This window comes from Cololabis saira, chromosome 16, assembly GCF_033807715.1.
Source record: "Cololabis saira isolate AMF1-May2022 chromosome 16, fColSai1.1, whole genome shotgun sequence".
Classification (NCBI taxonomy): domain Eukaryota; kingdom Metazoa; phylum Chordata; class Actinopteri; order Beloniformes; family Belonidae; genus Cololabis; species Cololabis saira.
The window spans coordinates 11,739,080-11,760,431 of record NC_084602.1 but is presented as its reverse complement, the minus strand read 5'-3'; the positions used below and the strand labels follow the sequence as shown (position 1 = coordinate 11,760,431).

Genomic DNA, 21,352 nt, shown 5'->3' with positions numbered 1-21,352 from the left:
CAACAAATGGGATATAATCATTCCATTATTATGTATATGAATACAAGGCCAAATCAAGTGAGACATAGGCTACATTATCTTCCTGTATGAACTTTGTATGAAAAATCACTGTAAGCACATGTTTGCTATTCAAAGGTGAACCTTTATTCTCTTCTATTAAAGTAGTACCATCACAAATACAGCAGTAAAGTTACTGTATATTCCAACCTGTATTTTTTACATTGTAATGACAGTCTATTTCATATTTTGCTTCAAAATATTTGGTGGGTCAACACCTACACAGTTGAGTCCTGACCTGTATATGTCCATGTGACATTAGGGTGAGTGTTTTAGTGGCTATTATTCTTATATTGGAGTGCAATTTGTTTTAAATCCGCCAAAAACATACTATTGTGTGTGTGCGTGCGTGCGTGCGTGCGTGCGTGAGTGTGGGGGAAAGGCCAAGATGGCCTGGTTACATGATTGACTGCTGGCCTGAAAAAGTTTCCCAGTCCGACCCTGATCAGAGCTGACAGAGCTGCTGTCGTTTCTCTGCAGTCCGTCTCTGCTAATCCTCCAGTTTCACACTCCGCTTTGCGCCGCGCCGGTGTGCGTCGGATGGAACTACCCAAGCGCGCATCTGTTCTCCTAGATAAAGATTAAGAGCCAGAAGATGCCCTCCATAGAACATAATGGCAGCAGCACAACACTTGTTTCCAACGGGTTCCCACAGACGCCTAAAGAGGGCAAGGAACGGGGACAATGGGCAAACAAGACCGAGTTCATCCTCACCGTGCTGGGAGCCGTTATTGGACCTGGGAACGTGTGGAGGTTTCCTTACCTGTGCTACAAGAACGGCGGAGGCGAGTGACCAGCTGCTCTCACCTCTTTTCAAGTCCTCTACTTTTCCACCCATCCATGCATTTATCTTCTTTTTTGCATTCATTTCTTCTGCTCCCAGGTGTGTTTTTCATCCCATACATCTTGTTCATATTCACCTGTGGACTCCCCTTGTTCTTCCTGGAGACTGCGATGGGGCAGTACACCAGCCAGGGAGGGATTACGTGCTGGAGAAAGATCTGTCCGCTCTTTCAAGGTAATACTTTTCTCTATTTTTTGACACAGCTTAAGGCCGTTTTATGCATTGCTGCTAAGTGTCATATCTGGTCTGCTTGTTTCTTATTTCCAGATAACAATTGCATGAAGCTTTGAAAAAGGATAATGTTCTAAAAGATTTTTCTGATATTTTTTGGTCTAAAAAGCATTTTTGCCACTTTTAGAGTGAAATGCAATAAATAATTTTATATAGTTATTTATTATTTCATTTACTAAGATAATAAGCATCACTTTAAAAAAAATGTTACTTAAAATCTTATAAAAAAATTTTAACGTCCCTGAAAAAGTTTTAAACATCCCTGCAAAAAAATCTCACTCTCATCTCACTCACTCATCTTCTCCCGCTTTTCCGTTACCGGGTCGCAAAAAAATCTTTGTGAAAATAAACCAGGATTTCACAAGATACAAAAAGGAATCAATAACAATGAAATAAGTGTAAGGTGTGGGGACATGAAACACTGCCCATAAATTGTATTATGATAACTACATCAAATGCAAAATAAGTGGCTGCAGTGGTAAATAATTAATTCAGAACAATGAGTCAGTAACTAACAGTGATGTGGACAATGACTGATCAAAAGAAAAATAATGACCAAGTTCCTAGTAGTCTGTGTTGTTGTAATTGTTGGAGTATTATTTCTTCTGGGGACATAAAACCTGGTCCTATTCAGATTCATATTTCTGAGGTCTTGGTTAAGATTTGATAAAATCATTCGAGTGAAGCCTAAACTGGATAAGACTCCTATTTCCTGTTCTAAGCCCTGACCCTGTTGGGACCGGTCCTCAAATAGGACCAAAGCAGGGTCGGACTCGGAAACTGTTTCAGGCCAGGAGTCAGTCATGTAACCAGGCCTTGCCCACACACACACACACACACACACCCACACAATAGTATGTTTTTGGCTGATTTAAAACAAATTGCACTCCAATATAAGAATAATAGCCACTAAAACACTCACACTCAGGCCAGGATTCAACTGTGGAGGTGTTGACCCACCAAATATTTTGAAGCAAAATATGAAATAAATTGTTATTACAATGTAAAAAAAAAAGGTTGGAATATACAGTAACTTTACTGCTGTATTTGTGATGGTACTACTTTAATAGAAGAGAATAAAGGTTTTATATCATAAGTAGTGTAAAGGTTAGAACTATACATAAATAACCATGTCATGTAGAATATCAACTGCCTCAGTGGCACATCATCATACCAATGAACCCCAACCTACAGTAAATCCAAGGTTCCATGTTTGTGCTGGGAAACATAACAGCAAGTCAGTAACAGTCAGAAAAATTCAACAACACAATCACTTAATAGAATAATAATGTAGTGACCAGAAAGCTATTATTACAAATGAGAGCGGTTTATGTCAAAAGGCCTTGTCTGGTGGTGTTCATATGTCTGCAACTTTTGCATGTTGTTGCTCTACTGAAATGCTTCTGTACCTTCTGCCAATTGCTCTGCAATTTCTCCTGAAGCAGCAGCAGGACTGGTGTCATCACCATCACCACCTTTGAACAGCAAACATATGCTTACAGGGATTTTTCATACAAAGTTCAAACAGGAAAATAGTGTAGCCTATGTCTCACTTGATTTGGCCTTGTATTCATATACATAATAATGGAATGATTATATCCCATTTGTTGCACAAATAAATAATTTCAAAATCAGTAAATAATAATTATAATAAAGTGTCTTCTAAATCAGTAATTTTAAAATATCAATCCTTATTTTAATTTCAAGGCCAGGGCTTATAGGCTACATATTTACACTGTGTAGCCTGAAAGTGAACTGCAACTTACTTGCAGACCCATCTTTGCTGGGAGAGGCTGAATAAATCAATCAATTTTTGGCATTTTGCCGCGTCATCCTCCAGCGCCTTTTTTCTTCTCTCTCTCCCTCTCAGCACCGACTTTTCTCTTTTTTTTACCCAGCTGGGTGGTCCCCTCGCTACACACACACACGCTCTGTTTGTTTGATAGGACTGTCGGGGCGGGTGTTAATCGAAACAGACCAATCGAATCATCTTGCCCTCCCCACATGCTACTGGCCTGAGTGGCCTCTGATTGGCCTGGCCTGACTCTAATTTAGAAGAACAGTCAGATAGCCGGCGTACCAGTCGCGAGAGAGAGAGAGACGCAGGCGGCAGGCCAATCCTAGACCGGCAGATAGGGAATACTCCCGGTTCTCCCTATGGCCAGTCCGGGCCTGGGCCAAAGCCTGGTCTGGTTGGTTTGAAATTTAAAGGTAAACTCAATTGGGCGCAGTTGAGAGTTTGTCTGTCCACATTGGCTGAAAGTCAGTTATGACCTAGAAGCTGGAGTAGTGTTTAAGTGGTGTTAACTTAAAAGTGGCCTGTAGCACATTCCACAAATCTTTGTTCCAGGGTAAGTAAGAGCAAGTAGGAGATCAAAGAATGGTTTTCTTCAAACATGTGATGTGGACATCTGACGGTGTCAGAAACGAGCAGATGATCTCCATATTATCAAATGTTTAAAAATGTTTATGCAAAGAAAGAACGTGAAAAAAATAAAATAAAAAGAATAAAATATCTTGGCTTCAAATTTTTGCAAATAAAGAAATAAATAAAAATGTTAAGGAAATCTAAGAATCACTGGCTTATTAAAATGAATTCATTACCATAGAATACATATAATGCAGCTAAGAAAAGTAAAACACATATTCAGAGAATCACTTCTCTCTCACTTATCATTGTTGAGATGATATTTTTCAATATCAGCTCCAATTTTGTTTAAAGACCAATTTTTCCACTCTTAGAGATGATTTAGTTCTTGCTGTCGCTCATTCCTGGTGTTAAAAAAAATAAAAAATAAAAATAGTCATAGTCATTTTAGGACTTGAAGCACTTATGCATTAACTTGTAGAATTGGGTTTTTGTTGCTGTTGTTGTTGTTGCCCCAACATTGCAATGGAAACCATTTTGACTAATAAACACTATAACATACTTTTACATCAGAATGATTAGTTTCAGTTATGGAAGCAAATTCATTGTGATCTTTTGAAACAAGCAAATGTAAATTTTAGAAACGTACCATTTTACCTATGAGGTTGCACGGTTGGTTTTAATCAGAAATGCTGTTGGTGCCGTGATTTTAGTTATCATCATCTAAGTGACCCGGGTGAATAATATTGCTATGAAATAAGGAGATACTTCAATGCACTGCCATCATTCTTTGAATATTTTTCTTGTTTTCAGGCATGGGCTACGCCAGCCACTTGATCATCTCTGTAAGCGCAATCTCTTATATCATGATCATCGCGTGGTCGTTCTTTTACATGTTCTCATCCTTCAGTTCAGAACTGCCTTGGGCCTCTTGCGGGAACTACTGGAACACAGGTAGTTTCTTGTGAGCCAGTGTGTGCAGTATCGTAATGTCTATGAGCAATGGTCAATGGGCTGAAGTGACAACTATCATGCTTTAAACATTGCTACTCCTAAGAGCCTTTTTACATTGATTCTGTTTTATTTACTGATACTAGACTCATGCTTCGACCACCACCTGAATCTGAGCTCGGCCTTGAGACTGAACACCACTCTTCCAGTTGTGGAGTTCTGGGAGTAAGCATAAACTCACACTACTCTATGGCGCTTTTCCACTAGTACCTACTCAGCGCGCCTCGACTCGGCACACCTCGTCCCGCCTCGACCCGCCTCGACCCGCCTCGTCCTCGTTTGTTTTTAGACACCCAGGTGAGATGTGGTGAGAAGTGGGCGGGTTGGGGTGAAGCTGCTGTGACGTATTCGATTGCGCACCCCTTTGTTTGTGTCGGCGCTGATGAGAAATCAGCTGGGAGCCTCGAGCGGCTGCGAAGAGACAGAGCTCTTGGTAGATCTAATCGTTCCTTATCGCCCGTCTACATCCCTTTTTAATTCTCTCGTCAGCCACCAGGTTTATGAACATCTGCAGCTCAGAGTTGGATCACCAAACAGACGTTTGCGCTGTTTAATAAAATCGCCGCAAGTCGTTCTCGCGCTGACTCCCGCCTACTGATTCAAACGTCTGACGGCCCCCCGACCAATCGATGGCGTATAGTGTTATGACAACAGATATAGGGCCGACTCAGCATGCTTAGAACCTCGGCAGAATAGGTACAGAAAAAGTACCTACTCTGCACGCCTCGACCCGCCTTGGCCCGTAGTGGAAAAAGCGCAAGACGGGGGCGTGGCGAGTAGAGGCGCGCTGAGTAGGTACTAGTGGAAAAGCGCCATAACTGACTGCTTTTCTTCTTCTCTTCCTTTTATTTCCTCATCCTTCCTCATCTCCTTAGATCCCCTCTTGCCTCCCATCACCCTCACTTAAATTGAGCCTTCTTCCCATCTTTGCACCTTGCTTCCTGTCACTCATTCACCTTCTCATGCTGACGTCAAACAGTGTTCCCCTACCATAATTCATTCATGATCTCCGCCAATCCACTGCTCTCCACCTTTGACCAGACGTCGTGTTTTAAACATCTCTGGTGGCATCGAAGAATTGGGCAGCCTGAGGTGGGAACTGGTCCTGTGTCTCATCCTGAGCTGGGTCATCTGCTACTTTTGCATCTGGAAGGGAATCAAGTCAACAGGAAAGGTGAGATCGTTAAACACCAAACATTTTCAAATGTTTTACGCAAGTATCAAAAAACAGAATGCAGTTATGAAGAAAGGAAAAAACACCAGAAAAGAGAGCATTGTATAAAAGAACTTATGTGCATTAAAGGGATGTTGCAAATTGTTGCTTACATTAACTCCATGTGGTGGGATATGCTCATTTTGAAGAATCAAGAGTCTTTATTGTCATTGTTGTTGTGGAAAAACTTATCAACACCTCTGTATAATATGTTTAAACCACTAGTTGACTATCTGGACTGCAACTGAATGCATCTAAGTTAACAAGAATAAAACTTGAGAGATGAGCCAGATTCTCATCTCGATGCCGGAAATTACCCACAACAAGGGATGCATAATGATTTTATACCCAAAACACAAACACAAATGATTACTAATCCTTACAATTCTGTCAATAAACAGGTCATTGTAATGTCAAAGCTAATCTTTTAGGAAGAAATAGGCCAATAATTACAGTTGATTTGACTAAGTGTTCTGGAAGAGGATTCCCCGCTATCCCCTGTGCCAATTCACCACAGAGACAGACAGTTCTCTGTCTTTTGCTGTGCAGCTCCCATTACACACTGTTACACCGAGACAGAGAATGCCCTTTATTGGAACCCTCCGGAAGTTTGACAGGAGCAGAGGGGAGAGTCCAGCACATTTCAGCTTTCTGGGGAAGAAGACTCTTTGTTGAGCCTTCTTCACCAGGTGGACTTTATTCAGGGATGCCCAGGACCTTGATGTTCTTTGATTCGTTTGACCACTTCCCCATGAATTAAGGGGAGTCTGCTCTGTCCTCCTGGACATCCTGTAATCTATTATGACCTCCTTGGTCTTACTTGTTAGTGTTCAGAAGATGACTGTTGTTTGAGCACCAATGAGTTAAGGTGCTGGATTTCCTGTCTGTAGTGGGTCTCATCTTATGAGACCCGCCATGATGGTATCATCTGCAAATTTCGCAACTGTGTTTGTGGAGGAGATGGCAGAGTTGAGGAGAGTAAAGAGGGCTGGGCTGAGCACGCAGCCCTGTGGTACACCGGTGCTCAGGACCGTGCTATCCTCCATTCTCTCCACCTGAAGCCTGTTGGTGAGGAAGTCTCTGATCCAGTGACACAGTGAGGACGTCAGTGAAGCTTTAATATACAAAAGAAAGCTGCACTCACATTATTTTGCTAGGGAATTGCAGCTCTTTGTTCTTGACATCTATGGGAGGTTCTTTAGCCGTAGGGAGTGATGGAAGATACAGCTCAGAGACAGAGGCTTTTCCAGTCTGTTGTTGTTTTATGCCTTTATTTCTCCCCCAACATGTATCAAGGGTTTGAGTCCGCCTAATGTCACTGAGGCTTTTGGAACAGATGCATCGCAGAGTAGGACGAGTGGATCTGAGGATCTTTTTTTTAACTCTCACTTTACCCAGTTCAGTGTGAACAAGTAAATTAAAGCAAAAAAAGCATCACAAGAAGGTCTTTACAGCCATATTACCATGAAATATCTACATGAAAGGGGCTTTTTCTAAGGTTTTTCACTTGGTTCTTCACTTTTCTCTCTTCCACTGTTCTGTGTTGTGTCTTTGAAGCCATAATAGACAAGTGTCACCTGTGACCTTAACTCTATGTTGAAGAAGCGATCTTGGTTGGCTTGAACCTGGGTCCTCCACACCCAATCCCACCTCTGTAGCCACTTGACTACCACCCCCCATTCATTATCACAATGATTGCATTACCATAGAATATGTAAAATGCAACTAGAAAAGGTAGAACACATACAGTATAACTACGAGCAAGTAAGAGATTCATTTCAATTCAATTCAATTCAAGTCTTTATTTCAAAGTCACCAAATTTTGCACACAAGCCAGACCTGGCGAAAAATTGTATATTTAATGGTTTGCATTAATGGGCGTGGCTAAATGGCTCAACAGCGACCCCTAGAAAACTTTGTGCCTCAAGCCCCACAATACGGTTCGACGTACATGCACGAAAATCGGTACACACCTGTATCATGTTGCATCTTAAAGAAAAGTCTCTTGGCGCCATGGCCGAAACCGAACAGGAAGTCGGCCATTTTGAATTAATCGTGTCATTTTGCCGCAATTTATGCCGTTTCTTCGGCCACTTCTTCGCCCAAACTGTAACGTGCACCCAGGTGTGTTATACATCAAAATGTGCGTCTCCATCCTGCGACAAAGCGCATTACTTTTCTCAGTCAAAAGCGTTACCGTGGCGACGCTAGACGCCAAAAATGCGCCCCCCCTTCATCTAATTGGTCCATATTTGATAGTTCCCCAAAAGTCACCAAATTTTGCACGCAAGCCAGGCCTGGCGATAAATTTCATATTTCATGGTTTGCATTAATGGGCGTGGCCTAACGGCTCAACAGCGCCCCCTAGAATACTTTTCTCTGCCATAACTTTTGAATGGTTTGACATAAACACTCGTGGGTGGTGTCATCTGACTCGGTTTTGAGTACTTGACCTTCATTGGCCTGAATTAGCCCCGTCCCTTCTTCTGATTGGTCGATATGTGATAATTCTGATTTTCTGCAATAACTTTTGAATGGTTTGACATAAAGACTCGTGGGTGGTGTCATCGGACATGGTTTTAAATCCTTGACCATAATTGGCGCAAATCACCCTTCTTCTGATTGGTCGATATTTCATAGTTCCTATTTTCTGATAACTTTTAAATGGTTTGACATAGAAAGTCGTGGGTGGTGTCATTTCTGATATGCTTATGGGGGTTGGTGGCCATGAGTGCGAGGGCCCGTTCATCGCTGCTTGCAGCTTTAATTGTTGTTTATGTTTGTTTTATAAAGCCTTTTTGGCTTCCACCTCTCCTGCACAATGCTTCATTTGACCTTTGTTTTTTACTATTCGGTTTTATGTGCAAAATAAACTAACTAAATTACCCACAACAAGGGATGCATAATGATTTTAAACACCACAAATGATTACTAATCCTTATGATTATGATAAACAGGTCAGTGTAATGTCAAAGCTAATCTTTTAGGAAGAAATAGGCCAATTATTACTTCAGTTGAATTAACTAACTGTTCTGGAAGAGGAGTCCCTGCTTTCCCCTGTGCCAATTCACCACAGAGACAGACAGTTCTCTGTCTTTTGCTGTTCAACTCCTGTTACACACTGTTACACCGAGACAAAGAATGCTTGACCCGGAGTCCTCCAGACCCAAGCCCACCTCTGTAGCCACTAAACTACCACCCCCCAATCCATTATCACAATGATTGCATTACCATAGAATACATAAAATACAGCTAAGAAAGGTAGAACACATATAAGTAAGAGCAAGTAAGAGATTCATTTCAATTCAATTCAATTCAAGTCTATTCTAGAAAAAAAAACCTCAATAAAACACTGCTAAAACAGCGTTAAAAACATGCTTTTACAAACTGACAGTAACAAACAGTACCTTGCGCGCCAAAAACTCATAATTTAGCCACTATAACAGAGAATAATATATAAATAGTAATAATGTCATAATCCGTGTATATATCACGACCACGGATCCCATTGAATTTGCATAGTACTATATCCGTGGTGCTCCCATTAAAACCTCAATAAAACACTGCTAAAACAGCGTTAAAAACATGCTTTTACAAACTGACAGTAACAAACAGTACCTTGCGCGACAAAAACGCATACTTTAGCCACTATAACAAAGAATAATATGTAAATAATAATAATGTCATAATCATAATAATGTGTATCATGACCACGGTATCCATTGATACAGAAAATAGTGGTGAGAGGTCGTGGGCATTTCACGGATTTTTGTGAGATCAGGTTGTGTTAGTTCTAACTGCAGTATCAGTTTGGATATAGCATAATAGCTATCTCTTTTTATGTAAACACGAATAACCAGCTAAAATCTCTGAGAGATTTTTATTTATCATATGCTTTCTTTCTTTCTTTTTTTTTTCTTCAATTAGCCAAATCTTTTTCCATCATTCACCAGTCAGAGGTGTTGACGTTTGTGTGATCAGTCACATTTAGGATTGCCATGGGTTTCCTCTGCTATTGTGGGAGATGATCAGGCTGCAGCTTCAGCCAATAACCCCATCAGGTGTGGGGTGTGGGTTAGGGTGTAGTTAGATTTTCTGATTGCAAGAGCTCGGGAAGATAGTTGGACGATAGTGGACAATAATGCAGGTTAGGTGTCCTCCGTGACCAACGCTGCGGTCCGATCAACAGCACTCGGAGCTTGAACAGCCCAGAGCTTTTTTATTAATTATTTTATATAAGGAGCTGGAATAATATCACAGCCCTGTGTCACTTGTAATCAGTGGCGTCAATTCAGTGGAAGCTAAGGTATGGCAAGGTTACGAGTCACAGAACTTAACTAGAGTATCAATCAACACATCCAGCAAATACTCATCACACAAGTCTATGTAGCTTATCTGTGTGGTCAAGAAAATTGGAACTTTTTCAAATGCAGTCTCGCTCAGTGCAAAAACTCAAAAAAAAAAAAAGGAATATTTGTCTTATTTCTAGTTAAAATGTCAAATTTTTAGTCAAAAAATCTCATTACACTTAAAACAAGAGTCATCACCAGAAAAATAACTTGTTATTTTACCATGTTCACCTGTTTCAAGTAAATTTTCACTTGAAATAAGTAGAAAAATCTGCCAGTGGGACAAGATTTATCTTCTCATTACAAGCAAAAAAATATTGTTCCACTGGCAGATTTTTCCACTTATTTTAAGTGAAAATCTACTTGAAACAGGTGAAAATGGTTGTTTTTGAGTCTTGTCTTAAATGTAATGAGATTTTTTTTGACTAAAAATTAGACATTTTAACTAGAAATAAGACAAATATTCTTGTTAAGATTTTCAGTTTTTGCAGTGTATAATAACTAGTGAAATCGATCATGTTGTTCTGATTTGCATTTGTAGTTATTCTGTATGTATTAAGTAATAGAATAATCAATACAAATAGACAGAGTAATTCCATAAATGTATTAAAAAAACAAACATTTACATTTTCCCTTGAAGCCAAGGTGTGGCAGCTGCCATAACTTGCCATACTGAATTGACGCCCCTGCTTGTAATCACACTGAGGTGTAAGGATCATGGTAGACGCTGGAATGTTTGAGCCGCGCCAGTTGTCATGGCCTAAAAGATTACCAGCAGGCGCTCTTAAGCTGTATTAGTCCAATCTCAAGTCACACCGTCATTCGAGGTATTGGGTATACCTGTTTCTGACCTAATGTAACCACTTTGAGCTGATTAGAAATTTGTGTTTTAAAAAAGCAATGGCTGAGGTAGATTAGCAGGAAAAAAGAAGGCACTGGGAGACATTAAGGAGAATTCGTGTTATTGCAAAGGTTTTACCTCCAGGACTAAAACATTACCAGGACTGGTTTGGCAACAGAAATGTCTCCACTCAAATCCTGTCTAGTCTCTGGCTGCTGTGGTCTGATAGTAGTGGGGGTCAAAGGAAATAACAACTCACTGTGAATTTGATAGAAGCAGCTCGTCTCAAAATTGGGGCTTATAACTAAAAGATGGGAAAAAATAATCATATAAAAAAAAAGAAACACTTGGTGGAACATCTTGCAGATAATCCGATTAGTTGGCAATGACTCCGTGAGATGAATGTGTGTAAATAAGCACATTGAGTAGAGGTAAGGCTGGGCAGAGGTTCACCAGTCTGCATAAAACTGTCTTTACAAATTGTGAAGCAATTTTCACTGATTTTCTGTAGAAAATTGTGAAGATTTCGACTCTCGTCGTCTTCGTTAAATAATATCACCAAATGTTTCAGAGAATTCAAAGAAATCCCTGTGCTCAAGGGAGAGGGCTGAAAATCATTGGGGGCTGAAGATCTATGATCTCAGGCAATATTGCATTTGATACAAGCAGGATTCTGTTATGGAAACCTCTGCGTGAGGTCAGGAACAGTTCCAGTTCCCAGAAATCCCTGTCTGAGAACAGTTGCTATTACCAGATCTAGCTTAAAGCTGTATCCCACGAAGAAAAAATCAAACGTGAGGCTGATCCAGGAATCCTCTCTGGACCAAAACTCAGCCAGACAAATCTAAACTTGAAATCCTTTGTACCTTTTTTTTGTAATTTCGTAAAAAAAGAAGAAAAAGTGGCGAGAGAAAACTGGTGTAAAATAAGAGCAGATGAAGAGATTTTAGCGTGATAGCCTTCAAAATCTATAAAATACACTGAATCTTATTTCTTTTCCTTTTCCTCTCAGGCAGCGTACTTCACGGCCACCTTCCCTTTCGTTGTTTTGATTATTTTGCTCATACGTGGTGTTACCCTGCCGGGGGCAATAGATGGAATCATCTACTACCTTTACCCTGATGTCTCTCGCCTCAAAGATCCCCAGGTGAGAAATCTCAGTCCCTGATTAAACCAGATCTGTTTCATCTGCTCACATAGATGCTCATACAAACAGACACATGTACACATCTATGCTGAAACCTTTCAGGTGTGGATGGACGCTGGCACTCAGATCTTCTTCTCGTATGCCATCGGTCTTGGTTTTCTCACCTCGCTTGGGAGTTACAACCCTTACAACAACAACTGTTACAGGTAGATCTGCGTGCAATTCAATGCTACCACAATGAAAATAAATGTCTTCAGAAGGAAATATAAAGTCCTAGAAAATCAAAAAAGTCAAAACATTCAAGCATGATCAAATTCTACAATTGATCATGCTACAATTTTCCAGCTTGGGATAAATAAAGTACACAGGACTGTCTCAGAAAATTAGAATATTGTGATAAAGTTCTTTATTTTCTGTAATGCAATTTAAAAAAAAGAAATGTCATACATTCTGGATTCATTACAAATCAACTGAAATATTGCAAGCCTTTTCTAATTTTAATATTGCTGATTATGGTTTACAGTTTAAAATTAAGATTCCCAGAATATTCAAATTTTTTGAGATAGGATATTTGAATTTTCTTAAGCTGTAAGCCATGATCAGCAATATTATAAAAGGAAAATCATAAAATAATAATAAAAATAATAAAAGGCTTGCAATATTTCAGTTGATTTGTAATGAATCCAGAATGTATGACATTTGTTTTTGTAATTGCATTACAGAAAATCACAATATTCAAATTTTCTGAGACAGTCCTGTATATCTATCTATTCTACCCTGCATGGTTTTTAAACAAGGCAGATTCTTTTGCTGGATGGTGGCAAGGTTTGCATCCATTGTTTGTTTCTTTCAGAGACTGCTTCTACCTGTGTCTGCTGAACAGTGGCACCAGTGTAGTGGCGGGCTTCGCCATCTTCTCTGTCCTGGGTTTCATGACATATGAACAAGGCGTGGATATCTCTGAAGTGGCACAATCAGGCAAGCATGTCACAGTTAGTCACCGGTTATAGTCCAACTTTGTCTTTAAACGAAGACAACAGGTTACTGCATGCATTGTTGTGATATAATGTTGTTCGTTCCATGATAGTCTACCACAAACATATATTATTTGGGGTTTAGTCTTGTAGATAAGGAGCTGAGTCCCACTTGATTCTTGTCGATTAAATTTACCTCTAATTTTCAGCTTATTTTTGCCACTCACAGATATGCAATAATGAATCATTTTTCATAATAAATAAATAAATAATGTAGAAAAATAGCATAACTCTTCTTGTCATTTATTTAACAAAGCTTTTATTTAATTACTCCAAAGATCTGTGAGAACCTCTTACAATATTTCAGGTTGTTTTTCAACAAAGATTTCAACAGTACATATCTACTGTATTACTGCTCTTTACGTTTAAAATATAGACCCATATTTTAATTCTCTCTTCGTGACTGTAGGCCCAGGACTGGCGTTCATAGTCTACCCTCGAGCGGTAGCCCTGATGCCCATGCCGCAGGTGTGGTCAGTTTGCTTCTTCCTCATGATCATTCTGCTTGGACTGGACAGTCAGGTACCAACACAGTCTCAATGAATAAATGAATGAATGAATGAATGAATGAATGAATTAATTAATTAATTAATTAATTCATAATTAATATTCTATCAACTGCTTCCTTCTAGTTTGTTGGCTTGGAGTGTGTGATGACATCCGTGGTTGATCATTTCCCCGCTTACCTGCAACAAGGATACAGACGTGAGATCCTTCTGCTCATCATCTGTTGCGTCTGCTTCTTGCTGGGACTCCCTTTCGTCACGCAGGTTTGTATATTTCACAAACCAAGCTCGACAAAAAGCTAAATTGGTTGTTTTCCTTGCCCTGAATTATACATATCATAGTCTATAACAATCATTGCTTCAGTGCTCTGACCTTCTGTGCAACGTCGGTGGAAGCAAGTGTTTGCAGGAAGTGATTCTTCTATTGTGATCTATATCACTGTGAATGCTTGTGAAGGCTGCACAACAAAAAAAGAACCGGTTTCTGAAGCAGGTTCATAATCTCATAAGCAGGTTCGAGACCAGATAATCTGAGGTCACGTCCACTGGTAGAAGATATAAAGTCACTGATCTTATAGTGTAACCCGCCGAGAAACAAGTGCATGAAAGACCAAAGTACGAGCAAACTTAAGAGTCTGCATGTACTGTCAAGCGGTGCCTTCGCGGATGTCCAAGCTACCGATGCATTGTGGACCAGAAACAAACACCACCATGACATATGAATCATACACGATCAGTCATACGGTCTAAATGTACCTGGGCAAGGAGAAGGCAAGGGGGATGTTTCTGTATATTGGGTTTATACATTATTTCTTTGCTTGGCACAGTTTTAAGTCATGGGAGCATACAGATGTTAAACAACAAAGGCCCCAAAACTGAACCTTGGGGAACTCCACATGTTATTTTTGTTAGCTCAGATCTGTACTTACCTAAAGACACAAAATAGACCCTGTCTTTTAGATAGGACTCTAACCAGGTAAGTCCTGTGCCAGAAAGTCCCACTCAACACAGTAGCGATGGTCACTACGGAGTAGCAATCTGCAGTGGCCTGACTCTCAGGACGGGAGAGTCTTCTTTCATGTGGCTGTACGGCATAATGATGAATCTTTTTTTGATCTTTTTTCCTCATTCATTAAGTCATCTAGAGGAAGATTGAAATGATTTAATAGACCAACTTTCAAACATTGGCTTATTGATGCATTTGATCAAAGGAGGATAGACCAAAGCTAATAACATCGGAGCTGCTGGAACCGCTGAAATCATGTGTCTATCACAAGCAGATTACTTTAAGCGACTGCACACTGGTTTGCAGACATAGCTGGCTTTTGAAAGGAGTCAAATGTCCTTGTTTGGCATTAATTAAATAAAAGCTTTAATCCAGTGATTTAACTGCATGATTCATTAAAGCAGCACAATGTAACTTTCAGCTTTTGTTGAGTTTGGCGGCTCCTTTGGACAAAAGCGGTAGTGCTTTACCAGTAGTGTGGAAGGGTTCCTACCATGCTCCTCAAAGTCACATAGTGCCAGTGAAGGCGATACAAATCCCCTCAGACCATGACAGAGGTGTCATTAAACCTGAACCTAAAGTTGATGTTCCATCACAATGACTCTGTAAATATTATATTAAGGTGGAAAAGTTACATTGTGCTGCTTTAAAAGCAAAACGTAGTTTGGTAGATTTACTTGTGTTAAACTGTTGACAGTGTGGTTGTTTCCACTATTGGGAGAGCTTCTTTTTTGTTTTTATTTGGCATTTATTCTTCTAAACACACAAGAACCCTTCAGGTCAGGTGAAATCTAAATCTAAAATGCAACCACATGAACATATATCCCTGAAATGCCTCACAAACCTCTCGTACTATACAGTGTACATCATTTACTATTGGACTCTCACATACCTGAGGTGTATGTTGAGACTGTAAGAAATAAACCATCACTGTCATTTCTTTCCTCACTTTCAGGGGGGGATATACATTCTGCAGCTGTTTGACCATCACGTCTGCAGCGGTAGCACCCTGCTGCTCCTCTCCTTCTGCCAGTCTGTCAGTATCGGCTGGGTCTACGGTAAGTCGTGGACAAATGTTACACAGCCAAATCTCATAATTTTGTATCAAAAGACAAACAGCTCGTCATGTTTTAAGACACAGTGCAATAAAAACTGTGAGTCTGACTTGTTCTCCTTCTTGAGACTGGTGTTTCTTTTTTTCATGTTCATTTCATTTATATGGTTGTATACAGGTGACAATACAAGTGCGCAAAACAAAAACAAAAATGCATACAGGTACAGGACAACGCTCGGAGAGTGTGCTCCAACTATAGAGGGATCACACTTCTCAGCCTCCCCGGGAAAGTCTACGCCAGGGTACTGGAGAGGAGAATATGGCCGATAGTTGAACTTTGGATTCAGGAGGAACAATGCGGTTTTCATCCCGGTCGTGGAACACTGGACCAACTCTACACCCTCCGCAGGGTGCTCGAGGGTTCATGGGAATTTGCCCAACCAATCTACACGTGCTTTGTGGATCTGGAGAAGGCATTTGACCATGTCCCTCGCGCCATTCTGTGGGGGGTGCTCAGTGAGTATGGAGTCCGGGGCCCTCTATTAAGGGCTGTCCGGTCTCTGTATGATCGGAGCAGGAGTTTGGTTCGCATTGCCGGCAGTAAGTCCAACTTGTATGTTGGACTCCGGCAGGGCTGCCCTTTGTCACCGGTCCTGTTCATAATTTTTATGGACAGGATTTCTAAGCGCAGCCAGGGGCCGGAGGGGATCCGATTTGGGAACCACAGGATTTCGTCTCTGCTTTTTGCGGATGATGTTGTCCTGTTGGCTTCATTGGACCGGGACCTTCGGCATGTGCTGGGGCGGTTTGCGGCCGAGTGCGACGCGGCAGGGATGAGAATCAGCACCTCCAAAACCGAGGCCATGGTTCTCCATCGGAAAAGGGTGGCGTGCCTTCTCCGGGTGGGTGGAGAAGTCCTGCCTCAGGTGGAGGAGTTCAAGTATCTCAGGGTCTTGTTCATGAGTGAGGGAACGATGGAGCATGAGATTGACAGACGGATCGGTGCAGCGTCCGCAGTTATGTGGTCGATGTACCGGACCGTTGTGGTGAAGAAGGAGCTGAGTCGAAAGGCGAAGCCCTCGATTTACCGGTCAATCTACGCACCTACCCTCACCTATGGTCATGAACTTTGGGTAGTGACCGAAAGGACAAGATTGCGGATACAAGCGGCTGAGATGAGTTTCCTCCGTGGGGTGGCTGGACGCTCCCTTAGAGATAGGGTGAGGAGTTTGTTCACCCGGGAGGAGCTCGGAGTCGAGCCGCTGCTCCTTCACATTGAGAGGAGTCAGCTGAGGTGGCTTGGGCATCTGTACCGGATCCTCCTGGACGCCTCCCTAGGGAGGTGTTCCAGGCATGTCCCTCCTCCCTAGGGAGGTGTTCCAGGCATGTCCCTCCAGGAGGAGACCCCGGGGAAGACCCAGGACACGCTGGAGAGACTATGTCTCTCGGCTGGCCTGGGAACGCCTCGGACTCCCCCCGGAAGAGCTGGAGGAAGTGTCTGGGGTGAAGGAAGTCTGGGCATCTCTGTTGAGACTGGGAACGGATAAGCGGCGGATGACGGATGGATGGATGGATGGTACAGGACAAGAGGGGACGCTAGAAAACAAACAAAACAAACAGACAAACAAAACAGTACAAAAACAAAACAATAAAATCAATGTTTTTGCTCAAATTTTCCTGTATGTGGGTGTGTATGCATGCACTTGTGTGGTGAGTATGATGGTTTTCTAGAATGATGGTAAGCAAAAATTATAAATAAATAATAATTAAAGAAAAAAGGGGGAGTCAGTATTAACGCAGGAAGAAATGAGAGAGAAAGGGATGAGGGAGGAGAGAAGAGAAGGGGAGGAGGCGCCAGGGCGGGACCGGTCCGGACAGCAGAGCCAGAGCGGAGTTAAATACATTCGTTTGTTTGTGTTTTGTTTCCTTTTCCCTTTTAATTTGCTTTTCAATTTGGTATGTTTCCTACCAGTCAAGAGCCCGGACAAACTCCCCCCATTGACTTGAATGAGAAAGTGTGTCCAAAGTCCCGAGACTGGCGTTTCTGATACCACGTACACGTTTTTTCTGGGACCACAGACATATGTTTTTTTTTACGACGGATGGTCTCTGCCTCAACACATCTGGAGGGAGGTTGTTTGCGGCTAATCTTTTCTATGTTCCGAGTGACCGATCTGATCCGTTGGACGAGGACAGAGAGAAACACAAACAAGAGGAGACGATACAGCTGAGGGGGGAACGTTGATGGATCTGTCCCAGGTGTCATCCTGGAGTTATCTCAGACGCCCCCCCCACTCTCATCCCAGTCATCCTCCCCATCTCTCCCCATGCTGTACTTCACCGACCACATGAAGGGGCTTGGCACTGCTGCTACCAAGATGACCCCATGCCTCCTACCTTGTCGTTCTTAATACACTGAAACTAGCTGTACTAAGGGCCAATCCCAATGTTCACCCTACTCACTACCATTAGCCCTCACTCACTACCACTTCACCCTCAAAATGAAGCCACTTGGGTAGGGCCCTTGTAATCTTCCCTAGGGATTAGGACACCACTTGCTACGTCACTGTGTGGTTTACGTTCTGGTACAAAAGCGGTCTTGGGCATTTCACGGATTTTTGTGAGATTAGGTTGAAAACTTTGCAGCTTCACATTATGGCGGACATTTCTAATTTTTTTGTGAATAAAATCCATATTTTGAGTTAGTTTCTGCATAAAAATGCATTTTGATTACATTTCTAGCGAGAAATCTATATTTTACTTCCATAATATTCACGCGTTAAATTGACGCAGAGCCTACGGCGTACGGTATGGCGTAGGGTACGGCGTAAGGGCTACGCGGCGATGCGCACCCTACGCCGTAGGCTCTGCGTTGGTGTAACGCGGAACCATAAATCAGCCTTTATTCTGGCGAGATCTGAAAAAACTTCGCAACGAGCAAGCGAGTGAATATGTACATTCACTGAGTGAATATTAGGAAAGTAAAATATATATTTCTTGCTACAAATGTAATCAAAATTCAAATCTCAAAATATTGATTTTATTCACTAAAAAATGAGAAATGTCCGCCATGTTTTTTTGTTTGATTCAGTCTGCAAATGATGATGTAAAGCATTCTGGGAAATTTTCTCTGGCCCTCGTCAGTGAGTCAGCATCTGAAATCCCTAGCTTTTAAGGGCTAGATTCATACTCCCTACCCCTTGTTATGTCCACTAGCCCTACATGCAAAAAGGTATTGGGACACCACTACCCTCACGGGAACGCGCAAAATGTAGGGGTAGGGCTAAAAAGTAGGGCGAGGGGGTGTATTGGGACTGGCCCAAATGTCAGGTATTTGGCAGGAGAAGCTTTTTAATCTATGATTTTATTTCAAAACCAAAATGGGATTTGAGGTTCTTAACAGAAACTTGGCTACATCAAGATAAGCCTACAGCAGTTAGAAAGAACATCCTCCCAGCTACAGCCTCACGAGTAAACCTGGACAGAACCAGAAAGGAGGAGTAGGTGCTGTTTAGTGACTCTTTTCAATGTAAGCAAATGTCTTATGACATCTATGCTTCAGTTGAATGTGTTGCTCTTCAGTGGAAATCCCATCTCGTGTGTTTCTCAACGTCTACAGACCACCTAAGTTCCGCACAACCTCTTCTGATGGTTTTACTGGTCTGCTGTCTGTTGTCTGTGTTGATTTTGATTTTGATTTAAATGAAGACAAAACAGAGATAATAGTGTTTGGAGCCAAGGAAGAAAGATTAAACATCAGCACTCAGCTTCAAGCAGTAAAGCTAAAAACAAATAGCCAAGCCAGAAATCAAGGAGTTGTTCTTTTCTTGCTATTCTGATAGTTGTTCAGTCAAATTGTTCCTTTCGTTGTTCCTTTTTGAGATTTTATGTTGAGCTCCTTTTTTGACTATATTTTCCATGCTGCTTTGGATGTTGTTGTGCATCTTTGAGTATTACTGTTGGACAATGGAAAGTTCTTTGCACGAGAATAACTGATGAAACTTTCCATAAACCAGCAAGCGGCCTGATTAACCCCAAACGGCAAGATTCAAAAGTTCGAAAGACAAGGTCAAGGATGTAGCTGACATGAACAATGGAGACCCAACATTTCCTGATTTCTGCCCTTTCTTTCCCGGACGTCCGGTTGGAGCGGTGCCATTTGAAGACGGAGTGTAGTTGAGCTCCCCACACAAAACGCCAAATTACGATCATATTGCTCTTATTTCATACGCCAGCATCCTGAAAGCTGCTTCTAGCTTGTTAAGACTGTAACAGTCAAAGTTCTGTTTCGTTAACAAAGTTTTGAGTCGCCGTCGGAGCAAGATGAATAAGAGCCGGAGCGGCCGCAAAGAGGCAAAAGCTGCTGCTGCTGCCTGTAGCCGCTTTGAAGAAAGGCACAGCCACAGCCAGCGACCAAAATGTGGTGCTTGAAGCGATAACTTCACTCAAAGAGGATTTGTTGACAAAGATCGAGGAAAAGTCGGTTGTCTAATCTGCAGAACTCTGCCGCCAGATTGAGCAGCTCCAGACCGAACTACGAAGTGCTGTGGAGCACGTTAACACCAAAGTGGATAAGTGGAGCGGAGAAGCCGGTTACCGAGCTGGAGTCAGCGATGGGAGGATTACCACGCTCGAAAATTACATTATCGTTATTAAAAGAGAGCTGGCTGTGCTAAAAGAACGGATTGAGGATCTGGAGGCGAGGTCACAACGCTCAAACATCCGCATTACGGGAGTGAAAGAGGGACGAGAACACGGCGGGCGTGCGATTGAGTTTACGCCTTGAACCTCAAGAAGACGCCGATCCTGGATCGGGCTCACCGTACCCTCCGCAGCAGACCGACCCATGACAACGAACCGCCACGAGCCTTCGTAGTGACGTGCCCCCTATTTTTCTGAGAAGGAGGAGATCATGAAGAAAGCCATAGAAATTAAGTCGAGAACAACAGCCCGGGGCGGCCGGACTTCACCCAGGCAGTGAGCAAGCAGCAGGCCGCCTTCAACGAGGTGAGGGGACTGCTGCGAGGAGGTCCGCTTCGGGCTGCGATTACAACACAAGATGGCCGGGAGACGAGCTTTAAAGACCAAAGAGCAAAGGATTTCATCCTGAAGAACCTGACTAATAAGGACAAGTGACGGCCTTATATATGTTGGCGCCCGGTGATTATCAGATTAACACCGACTGCTATGGTGATTTAAGTCCTGTAAAGTGAGGTGCAGATGGTCAGGTAACATAACATTAATCTAAATGCTAACAGTGGCTACTTGTTCTTAAATTGCTCATAGATGGACTTTTATGACAGTATAGTCATTTCGGACCACAGTCCAGTTTTACTGAAGCTTCACTTTCCAGGAAATTTGCTCCCCCGGCGTACATGGCGTCTCAACTCAAGACTTATGGCAGATCAGGTTTTTGTTAAATTCATAGAGGCTCAAATTAACCTCTTCCTTGAATTAAATGAATCCCCAGAGATAAACTACACCACTCTGTGGGAGACCTTAAAAGCATATGTGAGGGGACAAATCATTTCATATCAGGCAAGTGAAAATAAGAAGAAATCAAAGCGTACCATAGAAATAATGGACGGAATTAAAACAATTGACCAGTTACATTCAACGGCACCTTCTGAAGAGTTATAGGGAGAGAATATTACTACAGACTGAATTCGATACATTAACCAGCGTGAATGC

The 21,352-nt window shown here is 41.9% G+C and overlaps 1 protein-coding gene across 1 annotated transcript in view; it reads left to right on the top strand.

The window, feature by feature from the left end:
* Window positions 1-503: 503 nt before the first annotated feature.
* LOC133462879 (sodium- and chloride-dependent GABA transporter 2-like) overlaps window positions 504-21,352 on the top strand; it is a 34,566-nt gene continuing 13,717 nt past the window's right edge. The window contains exons 1-11 of the mRNA XM_061744361.1: window positions 504-842; window positions 941-1,075; window positions 4,314-4,454; window positions 4,598-4,676; window positions 5,553-5,685; window positions 11,927-12,061; window positions 12,164-12,267; window positions 12,915-13,039; window positions 13,505-13,617; window positions 13,728-13,865; window positions 15,563-15,665. Coding sequence (XP_061600345.1) covers window positions 653-842; window positions 941-1,075; window positions 4,314-4,454; window positions 4,598-4,676; window positions 5,553-5,685; window positions 11,927-12,061; window positions 12,164-12,267; window positions 12,915-13,039; window positions 13,505-13,617; window positions 13,728-13,865; window positions 15,563-15,665 — 1,396 coding nt within the window. The 5' untranslated portion in view covers window positions 504-652. The remainder of the gene's footprint in view (window positions 843-940; window positions 1,076-4,313; window positions 4,455-4,597; window positions 4,677-5,552; window positions 5,686-11,926; window positions 12,062-12,163; window positions 12,268-12,914; window positions 13,040-13,504; window positions 13,618-13,727; window positions 13,866-15,562; window positions 15,666-21,352) is intronic.